The 18,088-nt window shown below is 30.2% G+C and overlaps 1 protein-coding gene across 1 annotated transcript; it reads left to right on the top strand.

Moving 5' to 3' along the window:
- The first annotated feature begins 12,965 nt into the window (after nucleotides 1-12,965).
- LOC101251939 (protein PGR) lies at nucleotides 12,966-18,019 on the top strand. The gene is made up of 5 exons (XM_004249203.5): nucleotides 12,966-13,209; nucleotides 13,303-13,416; nucleotides 16,248-16,470; nucleotides 16,841-17,089; nucleotides 17,751-18,019. The coding sequence occupies exons 1-5, from the start codon at nucleotides 13,064-13,066 to the stop codon at nucleotides 17,880-17,882; spliced, it is 864 nt and encodes a 287-aa protein (XP_004249251.1). The 5' UTR covers nucleotides 12,966-13,063; the 3' UTR covers nucleotides 17,883-18,019.
- Nucleotides 18,020-18,088: the final 69 nt, after the last annotated feature.

Raw genomic sequence — 18,088 nt, 5'->3', positions numbered from 1 at the left:
TCTAAAAAATTTAACCAATCAAATTTTCTTCCCCCCTACCGATCGAACACATCCCAAGAGAGAAATTCTCTTACATTTATTGGCGTTTACAATTTGATAAAAATTCAATCTAAATAAAAAATCAAATTAAATAAATATATTATTTTTAATATTATCATAACTCTAAAGTATTAATATTGAGACACTTTTTAAAAAGTCAAAATCATTATTTTTTTATAATACGAATATATATAAGTTATAGTTGATCAATCTATGAAAACTAATTTATCATACAACATGATATCGAATTATACCAAATTATTTAATATAAAATAAAATTATATTTTTAAAAACCATAAATTAAAATTATCAAATCAAACTTTTCAATATCATATCCAGCTCACTGCTCAACCATTATTTGCACACAAGCCTAATAGAGGGTAAAGGGGCTCTATCGCTCTCTTATTTCTTTGTTAAAAATATATATAATTTTCTCTGACATTATTAAATCATTTAAACTTTCTTTATGCTAAGCTAAGTAATCTATAATGAGCTAATTTACATATTAATATTTTAATTAAAGTTTAAAAAAAGCAAAGTTAATGGATGTGTGATATATCTTTGAGACGTAAGGAACACTACCACTAATAATTAATATTCTGTTTTTTCAATTTATGTAATATAATTTGTTTTTCGAAAGTTAAACATGTTAAGTTTAATTGTATATTTACATACGAAATCTTCAAAAAAAATTTTAAAATTAAATTTATATATTTTTAAATTACGTAAAAAATATTATAAGTCACCATAATTGACAGTTTAATATATCTAACAAAGAAGAAAAATTTTACAATAAAAATAGAATTATTTGAATTTTAAAATTTTAAAAGCATATGACCTAAATATTGCTCCTTTCATTCGGAATTTTTTGTCATGTTGCGCTTATCGAAGTTAATTTGACTAATTTTTATAGGTAAATTAGATCACATTAATTTAATTTAAATAAAAAAAATTAAATATTCTAAAATTACATGAAAAAAATTATAAAATTATGATTTTTTTCATATTAATATAATAAAAAAAATATATCTTAAACTATTAATCAAAATTTTTATAATTTAATTCCTAAATTAGAAATCACGACAAATAAATTCACACGTGTAACCAATGTCCCATATCTTCAATCCGTACACCCACATGTGAAAATTAAATGAAATTTGTCGATTAGTAAATATGGTGATGTGAGGCCATCCCATCCACTAGCCTTAATTGATAATTCTTTAAGAACTTGTTTTAACTTCTTTTTTCTTTTCTATATTGTATTAGACTTGGATTAATTAATTTAAATTCAAATTATAAGATTTCATTATTATATATAAAGCAAAACTTTATATTTAAGATTCAAATTAAAATTTTTTTATTAAAATAAATACATAAAACAACATATTCTTCTTTCTAAGGAGTAAATAACATTTGATATGTTACGGCTAATTTGTCTCAGGAGACTAAGTCATAGATTTTTAACTATTCTTGACAAATATTACTTTGGTGAAAATCTAAGTGTTATTTTACCATGTGTTTTAGTATTTTGGAAATATATTTTACTTTTTAGAAAAATATAATTTATATTCATAAATTTAAAAACTATCAAAACTAAACATAAGTTTGTATTACAAGTTAATTGGTTTTGCACAACAAATAACAAGTAATGCTCATGACACTAGCGCAATGTGGTAGTTTGAAGTGAGTGCAACAAGTATCATTCCATAAATCGTGAAGTAGACAAAGCACATGACTTTGTTACCTTGAGCCGCTTGTTCATCATTTTCGTCAACCACCATATCATCACTTTCATATTCATTGATTATTTTATCACTACTTTGGTGTTCACGTAAAAATATTATATAATATAACGCAAATAACTACTATAAAAGGTGTTTTGTAATTAAAAAAATAATTATTTTCAAAGATCCAGATAATGAGATTTTACCCAAATCCAAAAAAAAATTAATATTTCAAATGAAAACTTCACAAGGATGTATACGTAAATAGGAATGACAATGGGGTGAGGCGGGTGGTTGCAAGGCAAATCCATGCGACATCGTTAAGATTTCAACCCACCCTCCTTAGCATAATCTATTGTTATAAATTCGCTCCACTCCATCCCACATAATTTGTAAAAGAAAAAAAATTGAAATGGTCCGTATTTAACTTAAAAGGTTTATGAAAGTAAATTTTTAACATAATGGTTAATGCAACTTATGCAAGTAGTGACATGACTCATCATATATATGCAGAGGCCAACTTAGGACTCGAAGATAGGGGGACACCACTGAGAATTGCTCAAGGATAAGGTTAGCGGAGCATCTTTCTTAGGTTTCGAAATTTTTTGACTTGAGGCTCCTATAAATTTTTAATAGTGAATTTTATTATTTTATTTCACTTTAGTCGATATTGAACATTATAATTAAAAAAATGAAAACTTAAGCATCTTATTTTTTGTGAAAAAATCACTTGCATTTCCCTTTGCATAGTCATTTTTAAATAGCAACATAAGCAAAATCAACATCTTTCTTCATACTATACTCCAACCATTTAGAATATGAACCCCTAATCATGCCTTACAAAATCTGACACATTTACGTTCCGAATCTAGTTTGAGGTTATTTCATTATCATTAATATCCGATTGACAAGGACCTTGTTGAATATAGTGTCTTCTCACATCATCTCGTATTTTAGGGCTATATTTATCAATGGATATTCTTTCTCCACAATCCGATTTAAGTTATAAAACGTGAAGAATTGTCTCTAAAACTATAACTTGATTGAAAAGAAAATGTTTTGTCAAAAATCTATTCATTTCAAATCACAAGAATTAACAACAAATTCTTAGAAAAAGTACGTTTACAAAGAAAAAGTAGGACTTAATTATGCAGTGAAGAATATTTGTAGACTTTCTAGAAGTCTTATATTTTATTTAGAATTGTTCTAAAAAAAGTTAGTCTTCTATTTTGTTTAGAATTATGTTAGGACTTTTATTTATTTTTAAATTCAATTAAGAAAGAAATGGGATAAAAAAAATTAAGAGAAAAAACTGAACTTAAAGTAAAAAAAAAGTTACCTTCGGCAGGTATCGATAATGGAAGAAAAGTTTTTTTTTTTTTTTAAAGAGAAAAAGCTTAATTTTAACTTTTTTAAAAAGTTACCTACCTTTGGTGGGATTCAATCTCGGGCACTCGTGCTACAAATAGGTGACTTCGACCAGTGCATACGTAATAACTTTTAGTTGTTAGGGTGCATAATTAAATATATATACATTTTATCAATTATCTATAATTAAATATATATACATTTTATCAATTATCTATACAAATATATATATATATATATAATTTTTAAAAAAATTTAGCGGATGCATATGTCTGCCCGTGTATGTATAGCGAGTGTCCAAAAGCTGCAAACTGAAAAAAAAATATGTAAATTTACAATCTTAAAAGATTTATTTTTCAAATCTGTGACCTGTCGTCTGAAATATTTTAAAATATATATTTAATGAATTTTATCAACAATACTATAAGGATTTTTCAAAGATACATACAATTAAGTAAACATTAGTTTTGCTGGTTGGTTCGTATATAATGTCTTAGATATAAATTCATTCATTCTATATGTTAGACGATTTTAATATAATAAGTTTGTTTTTATGTGTTTCATTTAAATATTTTATTATCTTATTATTATATACAATGTATCGAATAATCCACTCTTTTTTTATACCTTATTGAATGGAACTTTTAAATTAGATTAGATAAATACATTATTATATCTTTAAACTTTATGTAAGAATTATTTAAAAAATATATCAATTATTCGAAGTCTTAATTAATTAAATATTAAGTAATAATATTTCAATTATTTTTTAGGTTATGAGTTATTTATTAGCATGAAAATTAAATAATTATTAATTATATTGTATAATGAATTAGCCAAAATAATAACAAATTAAACACAAGTGCATTTATGGTGAAGAACCCATCACAAATTAATTGCAAGTTCATATATGGTGAAGAATCTAGGAGTTATTTGTATGACTTTTTTTTTTAACATGATTTTTGAGTTTCTATATGACATTATATATTTATTAACTTATAAATTACATTTGTGTGCTTCATGAGAAGGTACTTTTCTGTCATGAAGTAATTTTAGTTATTTTTTCATTTTGATTGTTTTGTTAAGATAATGAACCATGAAAATGCTGATGATACGAAAGAATTTTCATCAACTTCATTATCAGGTGTGAGGAATAATGAAAAACAACAGTTTTTTTTTTTGAAAAAATTTAGTCACATTTCATTATTGTATCTCTTGATTGTTTAATTTCGATATTACTTCTCTTTTGCTTCTTGAATCATTTGATATCTATTGCCCTTTTTTCAAGGTCTAAGTGATGTCGAATGAAATAAAATCTACATATGCACAAATATATTATGTTTTGTTTATAGATTCTATTATATATTTATATTAATTTGGTCTATTTATTTTTTTTTTGCTTTATAGATTTACTTTTTTCGTTGTTTGTTTTATCCTTTTCACTCCAAGTCCCAAATATATATTGCATGGAATACTACTATACCCGTCATATGATTATTATTATAGTTGAAAAGCTAGGAAACTCTAATGTTATTTTTTCTTTTTTATGGTTACTTACTTTGTGGTGACTAGGCAAACAAAAGATGCACACTATATATATATTTTTACATCGTATCATTTTATTTTGATATATTCTATAACTTCGAATGAAACTTCTCTTGTATCTATGAATTACCTTTAATGTCCATATTTTATGTTATTCTTTAGAAATACAATAATAACTTAAATTTATGAATGAATGTGATTGCATGTTTGGAGGAACAAACTTTAAAAGAAAAAGTATATTCAAGGTTTTAATATGTATCTATCTAGGTATACTATTCGATAAATAGAATATCTTAAATTAAAGTAATTCAGGAGCGGCTCTAGTAAATCGGTGACCTAAAGCCAAATTAAATGGAAGCTTTAAATTTGAATATATATTTTTATAAAGTTTACTATAGTGAATAATTTAATCTTTCTTGAGACATAACATTCATAATTTGTCAAACTTCTATTACTTCTTTACTCTTTTATATAAAAAAATTTATTTATTGCAAATAATACTCAATACTATTTTTTTAAAAAAGAATTATAACGGATTATTTTTAAAAAAAAGGAGGCCCCTCAAATTTGGGGCCTAAGGCGATTGTTTTTTTTTTGCAAAGCCGTAGAACCGCCCCTGAAGTAATTAATAATTAAATAAATCCTATCATATTGAACGCCCACATAAAGTTTAAAGACATATTTTTACTCTTCAATCAAATTCCTTCTTTTGGTATTTTTGTGATAGTTTACCCCTAGGTGATATTGATTAGTAAAGTTGTTATTTCTTTATGTTATTAAGTTTTAATCCGAGTTACGCTTGAATGTGTAATTGCATGAATTACTATAGATAATTTTTACTATATGTTAGATGATATATTGTAGATGAACTGTATTTTAGAGAATTAATTCATTATTTGTCTAATTTTATGTGACTGATTTTAATTGTCTGTAATGTTAAATTTGATATTATATATACATTTTAATTAATTATTTCTATTAAATTCGAGTATGAAAGGACTTTGAAGTTAAATTCAGGCAAAAGGTAACCTACCCCTTTCAAAAGTTCATACAATTAACCACACATTAATTCTAATATTATTTTAATAAACTATTAGTTAGCCTGAAATACACGTGCAACGCCCGTGTTCAAAAACTAATAAAATCAAAAGAGGCACACAAACAAAGACCAAAAACATGACAAAAGTTGTAACACAACAAGATAATAGAAGAAATGTTGACCCAAAAAGAAAGTAATAAGATGTTTTCTTTGCTTTAATTTATTTGTCATATTTTAATTTTATACATAATTGTGATAAATAAAAAAGTTTAAATATTTGTAATGTTAAACTAAGGATATAAAAAATACTAAGACATTTTTTAATTTTGTAATTTTTTACATATCACGTGAAAGGTTCGAATTGATAAGAAACATTAATTTTGACGCACTAAAAAAGTATGACAAATGCATTTAAACGAGGAAGTAATAGAAGATTTAATGGCAAGAAATGATGAATGTATGGGAAATTAGTCATAAATATTTGATTCCGCAGTGCAATTAAGGTAAATTCAGTCAAAGTAAAGTAATCTCGATCACTTATAACCGTTTCTTCATTTTCCGTCTTTCAATCCCCAATTAATAAAAAAGAACTTAGTCAAAGTAGACTTATAACGTATTATTTTTTTTAAAAAATGAGGCCCCTCAAATTTGGTGCCTAAGGCGATTTCTTTTTTTGCAAAGCCGTAGAGCCATCCTTGAAGTAATTAATAACTAAATAAATCCTATCAAATTGAATGCCCACATAAAATTTAAAGACATATTTTTACTCTTCAATCAAATTCCTTCTTTTGGTATTTTTGTAATAGTTTACCCCTAGGTGATGTTGATTAGTAAAGTTGTTATTTCTTTATGCTATTAAGCTTTAATTCGGGTTACACTTGAATGTGTAATTGCATGAATTAGTATAGATAATTTTTACTATATCGTAGATGAACTTGTACTTTAGAAAATTAATTCATTGTTTGAAGTTATTTGTTTAATTTTATGTGACTGATCTTAATAGTTTGTAATGTTAAATTTGATATTATAGATACATTTTTATTAATTATTTCTATTAAAAATTCGAGTATGAAAGGACTCTGAAGTTTAATTCAGGCAAAAGGTAACCTACCCTTTCAAAAGTTCATACAATTCATCACACATTAATTCTAATATTATTTAATAAACTATTAGTTAGCCTGAAATACACGTGCAACGCACATGTTTGAAAACTAGTAAAATCAAAAGAGGAACACAAACAATTGTGATAAGATGTTTTCTTTGTTTTAATTTATTTGTCATATTTTAGTTTTATACATAATTTTGATAAATAAAAAAGTTTAAATATTTGTAATATTAAAATAAGGATATAAAAAATACTAAAACATTTTTTAATTTTGTATTTTTTCACATATCACGTGAATGGTTCGAATTACTAAGAAACATTACTTTTGACGCACTAAAATAAGTATGACAAATGCATGTAAACGACGAAGTAATAGAAAATTTAATGGCAAGAAATGATGAATATATGGGAAATTTGTCACGACCCAAACCGGGTTGCGACTGGCACCCACACTTACCCTCCTGTGTGAGCGAACCAACCAATCTAAACCTTAACATTTCAATGTAATATCAACATAAAGTAATGCGGAAGACTTAAACTCATTAATAAAAACCAATTCAATAACTATTATTTCCCAAAATCTGGAAGTCATCACCACAAGAACATCTATGCTCAAATTACTAAACTAAGAGTATTCTAAGAAGCTAAAACAAATAAAAGCTAGTCCATGCCGGAACTTCAAGGCATCAAGACATGAAGAGGAAGATCCAGTCCAAGCTAGAAGCATTAGCTCACCCTAATATCCGGAGTAATGAAGACTGGCTAGAGTTACGGTTGAGTCGAAGATGACGGCACGACCCAAATCCGAGCCGCAACTGGCACCCACACTTACCCTCCTATGTGAGCGAACCAACCAATCTAAACCTTAACATTTCGAACATAATAAATAGAAAACAATGCGGAAGACTTAAAACTCATTAACAAAATCAATAATCAACTTCTATAACTCAAAACTTATCATTATCCCCAAAATCTGGAAGTCATCACCACAAGAACATCTATGATCAAATGACTAAACTAAGAGTATTCTAAAAGCTAAAACAAGTAAAAGCTAGTCCATGCCGGAACTTCGAGACATCAAGACAGGAGGAAGAAAGTCCAGTCCAAGCAAGAAGCATTAGCTCACCCTGAAGATCTGGTGTGACGAAGACTGGCTAGAATTACTGTTGAGTTGAAGACGACGGCACGTTTGCTGCACTCCACAAATAACAAAGAAGAAAACATAAAAGTAGGGGGTCAGTACAAACACGGGTACTGAGTAGATATCATTGGCCAACTCAAAATAGAAAACAGTATATATATTAAGCAATATCATAAAATCGACTAATATCCTTCACATGCAGCATTTACAGTTACCATAACCCTTGGTTACAACACCAAGCACATCAATGAGGACTCACACCTCTTCATCATACTTATTTGGGAATTCGGTTCATTAGATTGAATATATTAACATCTTTCAAGATTCATTATCTTTAATCCCCTCGTGTCAGTACGTGACACTCCGCTCCTCGATATACTATCCTGGTGTCGGAACGTGACACTCTGATCCTCATTCTATCCTGGTGTCGGAACGTGACACCCGATCCATATATTCTATCCTGGTACCGGAACGTGGCACCCGATCCATATACTATCCTGGTGTCGGAATGTGACACTCCGATCCTCATTCTATCCTGGTGTCGGAACGTGACACCCGATCCATATATTCTATCCTGATACCGGAACGTGGCACCCGATCCATATACTATCCTGGTGTCGGAACGTGACACTCCGATCCTCATATACTATCCTGATACCGAAACGTGGCACCCGATCCATATTCTATCCTGGTGTCGGAACGTGACACTCCGATCCTCATATACTATCCTGGTACCGGAACGTGGCACCCGATCCATATTCTATCCTGGTACCGGAACGTGGCACCCGATCCCCTAATCTCTCTACTTTCGTTCATCAAGCCTTCTTTTATACCAAGGCATCATCATTAACAAAGTAGATTAGGGTTTCTTTTCAAGATTTGAGATTTCAATAGCTTCATCATGCTTATTTATTCATAATTACATAATCACATCATTCATGCAAGCATACAATTAAGCATATAGAAGGGTTTACAATACTACTAACACATATCGTTCGCTATTAAGAGTTTACGACGAATAGCATGAAAACCATAACCTACCTCCACCGAAGACTAGTGATCAAGCAAGAATTTTCCAAAGCCTTGTGTTTTTCCTCTTCGTTCGTCTCTCTCTATCGTTTCTCCTTCTCTCTCTTTCTGTTCTTTTATTTTTCTTATTCAAACCCTCTTTCTTTTACCCTAATTAGCATATAATTAAGAACAAAAGATGGCAATAATAACCCACTAATTAACTTAAGGTTACCTCTTTTAACCCCCAAGTAATTAGATTTATTAACATTAACCCACTAACTTTATAATTAAAGCAGGAATAGTCAAAAACGTCCCTTAAAACGTATCAAGAAATCCGACCCAGACTGGGATTACGCAGTCTGTGACGGCCCGTCGTGCCTGCGACGGTCCGTCCTGCTGCTCGTCACAGAGTTCAGAGACTCAATTTCTCTGAAGAATCTGTGACGGTCCGTCCTGCCATTCCGTTACGAAGTTCAGAGAGTCGATTTTCAGTACCCAATTTCAGATTTTCTAAGTGTTTTGAAACGAGACCCTGCGACGGTCCGTCGTGGGGTCCGTCGTTTCTGCCAGTTTTTCCAGAATTGTAGTCTGCTGCTCAAAACGACTAACAGGTTGTTACAAAATTAGTCATAAATATTTGATTCCGCAGTGCAATTAGGGTAAATTCAGTCAAAGTAAAGTAATCTCGATCACTTATAATCGTTCCTCATTTTCTGCCTTTCAATTCCCAATTAATAAAAAAGAACTTAGTCAAAGTAGAGCAATCATATTACTTTGATTGCTTTCTAATCCCTTCTCTCACTTTTAGTGACTCCAATTTAAAACAATTATTCAAAAGAAACACGTCAAAGTAAATAATATTAATAACTGAATTGCTTGTAATCACAACTCAATTGCTTGATCCATAAAGAAAGTAATAGGATGTTTTCTTTGTTTTAATTTATTTGTCATATTTTAATTTTATATAAAAAAGAACTTAGTCAAAGTAGAGCAATCATATTACTTTGATTGCTTTCTAATCCCTTCTCTCATTTTTCGTGACTCCAATTTAAAATAATTATTAAAAAGAATCAAGTCAAAGTAAAATAATATTAGTAACTGAATTGGTTGTAATCACAACTCAATTGCTTGATCCACAAAGAAAGTATAGGATGTTCTCTTTGTTTTAATTTATTTGTCATATTTTAATTTTATATAAAATTGTGACAAATAAAAAAGTTTAAATATTTGTAATTTTAAACTAAGGATACAAAAAATACTAAAATATTTTTTAATTTTGTATTTTTTCACATATCACGTGAAAGGTTCGAATTAATAAGAAACATTATTTTTGACACACTAAAATAAGTATGAAAAATGCATTTAAACGTGGAAGTAATAGAAGATTTAATGGCAAGAAATGATGAATGTATAGGAAATTAGTCATAAATATTTGATTCCGCAGTGAAATTAAGGTAAATTCAGTCAAAGCAAAGTAATCTCGATCACTTATAACCGTTCCCTCATTTTCCGCCTTTCAATCCCTAATTAATAAAAACGAACTTAGTCAAAGTAGACTTATAACGTATTGTTTTTTTTTAAAAAAAAAAATGAGGCCCCTCAAATTTGGGGCCTAAGGCGATTGCTTTTTTTTGCAAAGCCGTAGAGCCGCCCTTGAAGTAATTAATAACTAAATAAATCCTATCAAATGGAATGCCCACATAAAGTTTAAAGACATATTTTTACTCTTCAATCAAATTCCTTCTTTTGGTATTTTTGTGATAGTTTACCCCTAGGTGATGTTGATTTGTAAAGTTGTTATTTCTTTATGCTATTAAGCTTTAATTCGGGTTACACTTGAATGTGTAATTGCATGAATTAGTTAGATAATTTTTACTATATTGTAGATGAACTTGTATTTTAGAGAATTAATTCATTGTTTGAAGTTATTTGTCCAATTTTATATGACTGATCTTAATAGTCTGTAATGTTAAATTTGATATTATAGATACATTTTAATAAATTATTTCTATTAAAAATTCGAGTATGAAAGGACTCTGAAGTTCAATTCAGGCAAAAGGTAACTTACCCCTTTCAAAAGTTCATACAATTCATCACACATTAATTCTAATTTTATTTAATAAACTATTAGTTAGCCTGAAATACACGTGCAACACGTGTTTGAAAACTAGTAAAATCAAAAGAGGCACACAAACAATTGTGATAAGATGTTTTCTTTGTTTTATTTATTTGTCGTATTTTAGTTTAACACATAATTGTGATAAATATAAAAGTTTAAATATTTGTAATATTAAACTAAGGATATAAAAAATACTAAAACATTTTTTAATTTTGTATTTTTTCACATATCACGTGAATGGTTCGAATTAATATGAAACATTACTTTTGACGCACTAAAATAAGTATGACAAATGCATTTAAACGACGAAGTAATAGAAGATTTAATGGCAAGAAATGATGAATATATGGGAAATTAGTCATAAATATTTGATTCCGCAGTGCAATTAGGGTAAATTCAGTCAAAGTAAAGTAATCTCGATCACTTATAATCGTTCCTCAATTTCCGCCTTTCAATCCCCAATTAATAAAAAAGAACTTAGTCAAAGTAGAGCAATCATATTACTTTGATTGCTTTCTAATCCCTTCTCTCATTTTTGTGACTCTAATATAAAATAATTATTAAAAAGAATCAAGTCAACGTAAAATAATATTAGTAACTGAATTGCTTGTAATCACAACTCAATTGCTTGATCCACAAAAAAAGTAATATGATGTTTTTTTTGTTTTAATTTATTTGTCATATTTTAATTTTATACAAAATTGTGATAAATAAAAAAGTTTAAATATTTGTAATTTTAAACTAAGGATATAAAAAATACTAAAATATTTTTTAATTTTGTAATTTTTCACATATCACGTGAAAGGTCCGAATAATAAGAAACATTACTTTTGACGTACTAAAATAAGTATGACAAATGCATTTAAACGACGAAGTAATAGAAGATTTAATGGCAAGAATGATGAGTATATGGGAAATTAGTCATAAATATTTGATTCCGCAGTGCAATTAGGGTAAATTCAGTCAAAGTAAAGTAATCTCGATCACTTATAATCGTTTCTCATTTTTCGCCTTTCAATTCCCAATTAATAAAAAAAAACTTAGTCAAAGTAGAGCAATCATATTACTTTGATTGCTTTCTAATCCCCTCTCTCATTTTTCGTGACTCCAATATAAAATAATTAGTAAAAAAATCGAGTCAATGTAAAATAATATTAGTAACTGAATTGCTTGTAATCACAACTCAATTGCTTGATCCCTAAAGAAATTAATAGGATGTTTTTTTTAAATTTATTTTTCATATTTTAATCTTATACAAAATTGTGATAATTAAAAAAGTATAAATATTTGTAATTTTAAACTAACGATATAAAAAATACTATTTTTTTTTTACTTTTGTAATTTTACACATATCACGTGAAAGATTCGAATTAATAAGAAACATTACTTTTGACGCACTAAAATAAGTATGACAAATGAATTTAAACGAGGAAGTAATAGAAGATTTAATGGCAAGAAATGATGAATATATGGGAAATAGTCATAAATATTTGATTCCGCAGTGCAATTAGGATAAATTCAAGTCAAAGTAAAGTAATCTCGATACGTTCCTCATTTTCGGTCTTTCAATTTTCAATTAATAAAAAAGAACTTAATCAAAGTAGAGCAATCATATTACTTTTATTGCGTTCTAATCCCTCTCTCATTTTTCGTGACTCCAATATAAAATAATTATTAAAAAATATCATATCAAAATATAATAATATTAATAACTCAATTGATTATAATCACATTTTCCATTTTCCAAAACTGCAAGTTAATTTTTTATTTTTTTTTAAAAATCGAATCAAAATAAAGAAATCTTACTAAATTGTGCCTTTCAAACCCCAAATTAAAATAATAATAAAAAAATTGAGTCAAAATAAGCTCACTCTAACAACAAATATAAATTCTGAAACACACACTTTAAATCCCCACAAAACTCTCCATATCAGTCGGGTAGTTGCCGGCCGGTGAACATTTCAGGTGAAAAATGGAGAAGCATTTGATTCAACCGGCGGTGGCTGCGGTTCTCTCATCGGTGATCGCGTTTAGATCTTACAAGCGCAAGTCTCTCAACTTGTCCGGAGCCATTGCTGGGGTGATTGTGATGTTCATTCACCTCGCTGTTAACTACAGGTCTGCTGCATTCGCTTAGATACTTTATTCTTATTTTTTTTTTTGATTGATTTCGTTTTTGTGATTTCTGATTCATGTGATTGATTTCATTAGGTTTGGAGCGATGCTGCTGGTGTTCTTTTTCACTTCTTCAAAGTTTACCAAGTTTGGAGAAGATAGGAAAAGGAAAATTGATGCTGAATTCAAAGAGGGCGGTCAACGCGATTGGTATTTCTCTGTTTTTGACTCTTCGAATATAGCTCTATCATGAAAATCAATTTATATGTTGTTTTTTGTACTTTAGATCATAATATTATTTTGTTGTAGTAAATGTTTCCTTTTGAAGGGGATTTTTGGAGTAACCGGTAAAGATGCCTCTATGTGACCTCCTTGTTAAGGTTTATGCCGTAGGAATAGCCTGTTGTAGAAATGCAGGATAATGCTGCGGATAATAGATCCTTGCCTCTTGTAGAAATGCAGGATAATGTTGTGTACAATAGATCCTTGTGGTCCAATAGATCCTTGGGCTCTGCACATAGCAAGAGCTTTAGTGTATCGGATTTCCCTCCGGACTATTATTCATTTTTCATACTATCACTACCTATTGTTTGTGTGTCTTATTATCTTGTTGGTTTCTCCGTTTGTTGCTATTGTCACTTTTTCCCCCTTTGCTCCACCAAGGGTCTTTCGGAAACCTCTTTGCCTTCTTAAAGGTAGGGTTAAGGTTTATGTACATTCTACCTGGTCTCAGACCCCACTTGTGAAAACACATCGGGTTTGTTGTTGTTTGTTCTCCACATTTTTTTTTACTTTATATCATGTCACAATCAGTAGATTATTCTCTATCTATCTCTGTTTTTAGCATGTACTCTGGCTTCCTCCCAGCTCTTCAAACCTCTATGATTCTCTGGGAGGAGATGCCTTTGAGACTTGGAAACATTCTCCGTAGTTTCCGAGTGTAATTGCAGGGTAGAAACATATGGTTCACTAGGGATGGCAATGGGGTGGAGCGGTTGTGGGGCGAGGTAGAAGAAGTTTTGTGGGGGCAGGGCGGGTACAAAATATATTTTTTTAAATTCATGCGGGGTGGGTACAAAATATATTTTTTAAAATTCACTCTGGGCGGGGCGGATATACGGGTTGTGAATTTTTCTTTTGAACTTAATTAAAGGTAAGAGTAAAACCTAAAATATTACAACAAAACTACATCAAATGTTAATAGAGATTGACATTTTTCTTTTTTGAGGTTGTAGTTTGTGCAAAAAGTTGGGATTGTTTGGTGAAATAACTAATGTATCAAGGATTTATAAGTAGTTGACAGTACTTTACGCAGTTGAATTTTGCACAACCTGATTCAAAATGGAAATTTGAATTTTGCTTGTCCAATTTCAATTCTGAATTTGTTTCTTTATGAAGTTGCATTTGTTTTTCTATGCAGTAGATTGATAACTGGTATATTTTTAATAAAAAAAATAATAAATTATGCGGGGCGGGTTGTCTGGCACAGGGCGGGGCGAAATCTTTGCGGGTTATGTGGGTTTGCCCCGCACCTGCCCCGCCCCATTTCCCATCCCTATGGTTCACTGTCTCAGATGTTTCCTTACAAAGAAACATCCAGAGCATAAGTTATCCCTCTCTTCATCACATTGTCCTGAGTCAAAGCTGCATCCTGGGTCAATAACCATATGAAACAAGATACTTTGTAAGGTATCCTATTTTTCAAGTTTGCCTCAATGGCCAATTTGGATTATGATGGCTTGGTTTATCTATCATATTTTGAGCTTGTTAAGTATGAATACACCTTTGAAGGTGTCCACATGTTAAGAAATTCAGCAACCTAAACCTCTGCACTTAGAGAAAAGTTTTCTTGATGGTATCTCGTTTCTGGATCAAAACCTCCATATGAGTTTTCTATTTATTCTATGAAGATTGCTTATCCTTTCTTCTTTTTATATTTTAGTTTTTGCTTTTTAAGACCCAAGGAAATGATATTTAACCTCAAATGAATGTGTTCTATGTGATGCAAGTAGCACTTCACATGAATTTGTTGTATGTGATACACGTATATATCTGTTCTCTTTTTTCCCATACAGTTTCATGTAAAAAAAACGCATGAAAGATTTTGATTCTGTTCTGTTCATTATCCTGTTTAAGATGCTAAATGATCAAATGACTGTAGCAGAACATAAGTTCTCTGTTTGTGGTTGTGAAAGATCAATAGATCTGGATATTAACTCTTTAAAGAATTACCTGATGAAGGATAATTGGGAGATTAAGATGGTGAACCTGTGCCTCAAAATCAACTTGCTTTAATTCTACACGCTGATCTGTTGCTATTATGCTCTCTTTGCATCTCCGTAATTTTGATGACAATTTTGAAATCCTGTTTTCTAAAGTTAAGGTCTATGTCTTGGGATTATATGAAATCAAAATCTTAATTTTCACTGTTCCATGTGAATTCAAGTTAGTCCTTTCCTCCTATCCTTTTTTTTATTGGCTATTAGAATTTTTGCTTTTTGTTTCATTTCAATGACAGGGTACTTAATCATAAACCTCATCTTCAAAAATTCCGAGTGCTGATGAGCCATGAGGACAGTTATTTGAATGTGAATATTAAGTCATTTTTAGAATTTTTTCACATTAGGACATTATGTGATCTGTGATTAAAACCAATATTTTCTACCAATTTCATCATTTCTCGCAAGCTTTCGATAAAACCAATACTTTCAACCAATTTCGGCATTTGTTGCAAACTTTCCAGAATGGCTCTTTGTAGCCCTTATATTTGTCAAAAAGTGATTTTATCCTGACATCATAAATTTACAACTTCACCCAGTCATTATGGATATGAATAGAGGCAAAGAATTTTTTCTGGAGGTACAACATGTGTTGGATATGTTTGTTTTACCATTGTGACGCTTTATTCAAGATGGTTGTAATTTCCGCAGAACATAGTTTGTAAGTTGTGATTGGACACCACAGTAACCTTGTAGAAATGCCACAAGTAATGTGAGAGAGGTCTTAGCTTTCCTTATTAGTATTTCGATTTGTGTTTACAGGATTCAAGTCCTTTTCAATGGTGGCATCGCAACCCTTTTGGTTCTGACTGTATGGACAGTGACTGGATCAGAGGACAAATGTCTGGATTCAAAAGAGTCACACATGATAACATCTTTAATTGGTGGTATCATTGGTCAGTACTGCTGCTGCAATGGGGACACATGGTCTTCAGAGCTTGGGATACTTAGTAATGAGGAGCCTCGACTAATTACAAACTTCAAGGTGTGAATTCATAGCTTTGACATCCGCTAAATCCTTAGTTTTTCATTTATTCTGACACCTCATACATAGAAGAAAACACTGTAGAATGTCTTTTATCTTTAGTGTTTGTTAGGAATCAAATAAACTGATAAAAATTTCCCTTTATCTATTTCATGCTTACGAATTTCAATTAGTTTATTGAGAATCAAGTATGAGCTAATCTCATAATAAGCCGAGTTCTTCTCTACTTAAGCTTGGAAACATGATAACTTCCTTAAGATTTTATGATAATCAATTTATTATTCTTTATCTCGACCCTTTTTGAACTATTATCTGACGGTTCAAGATTAAGAGATTATGTTTCTCATTTCTCCTTTTTACTTAAAATCAGCCAGTTCGAAGGGGTACAAATGGTGGAGTGACAAAAGCAGGACTCTTGGCTGCAGCAGCAGCAGGCACTGTCATTGGATTGACATTTGTAGTCCTGGGATTTTTCACTACAAAGTGCACATCTGATGTGACTGTAAAGCAGCTTTTTGTCATACCACTTTCTGCATTGGCTGGACTATGTGGAAGTGTTATCGATTCTTTGTTGGGAGCAACACTACAATTCAGTGGATTCTGTTCTGTTCGGAAGAAGGTCAGCCATAGTTTATCTTTTAAAAGAACTAAGTTGATTTGTTTACGCAAGAAATAGTACAAAGTAACTGATCACCCCCCCCCTTCTCTGTAAAAGAAAAATGAAAAAGTAGAAGACTACTGTCAATCTGTTTCCTAAAACCATAAAAGCAATCCATGCCATGTTTGTGTAAGATGGTTCTCGTCCAGATCTGAGTTTCCATGGCTATAATTTTATCGGTATTTGAGAAGCTCTTGAAGTTATGTAAATATTCTTTGTGCTCTGATATCCAATCAAACTATTCTTTTAGCAATTGAATGGAATTTGGTAAAAATACAAGCAGTTTCTTTTGCATACTAAACTAAAGGTCTTTATAACTTAACCAAAAGAAGAGATAAAGCCAGTCTACTTGTATGTTCAGGAACCTATCATTTTTCTAAAATTTTGATTACACAGCTGTTCTCTTTGGTTGAATGTTTCTGTTGAGTTTACATGGTATGTTATATTTAAAGCAAAGACATACCTGCAGAAAAGATATAGAGAAAAAAAGGATATTGAGTTCATTGTGCAAACGAGCAAATGAGTAACAAAAAGAAAACTACGATTTAGAGTTTGGACACTTGATATTCTTCTTCCATGTAGGTTATTGATGGTTCATACTTCATGATATCTTACCTTGCAGGTGGTTGGGAAGCCAGGACCAACTGTGAAGAGAATATCTGGTCTTACTGTCCTTGATAATAATACAGTGAACCTCTTATCAATATTGCTGACAACGGCTATGACCTCCTTTGCCTTCTTATACATTTTCTGAATGTATCCAGCCAGCTCAATTTGAATTCTGTAGTATTTTGTATCATCTTCCAGCAACAATGAGGATTATGTTCATGCTATAAATGCTACTAAGTATCATAATCCCTATCGAGATTAAATGAGAGAATTTTTTCTCAACGCTGCCATTTTGATCTCAAAGTAATCAATTGTATCTTCTTTCTTGTTTTGTTTTTATTTTCGTCATCC

Source organism: Solanum lycopersicum, chromosome 10 (assembly GCF_036512215.1).
Source record: "Solanum lycopersicum chromosome 10, SLM_r2.1".
NCBI classification, from domain to species: Eukaryota; Viridiplantae; Streptophyta; class Magnoliopsida; order Solanales; family Solanaceae; genus Solanum; species Solanum lycopersicum.
The sequence above is the reverse complement of the archived record's forward strand: the minus strand, read 5'-3'. Positions and strand labels throughout refer to the sequence as shown.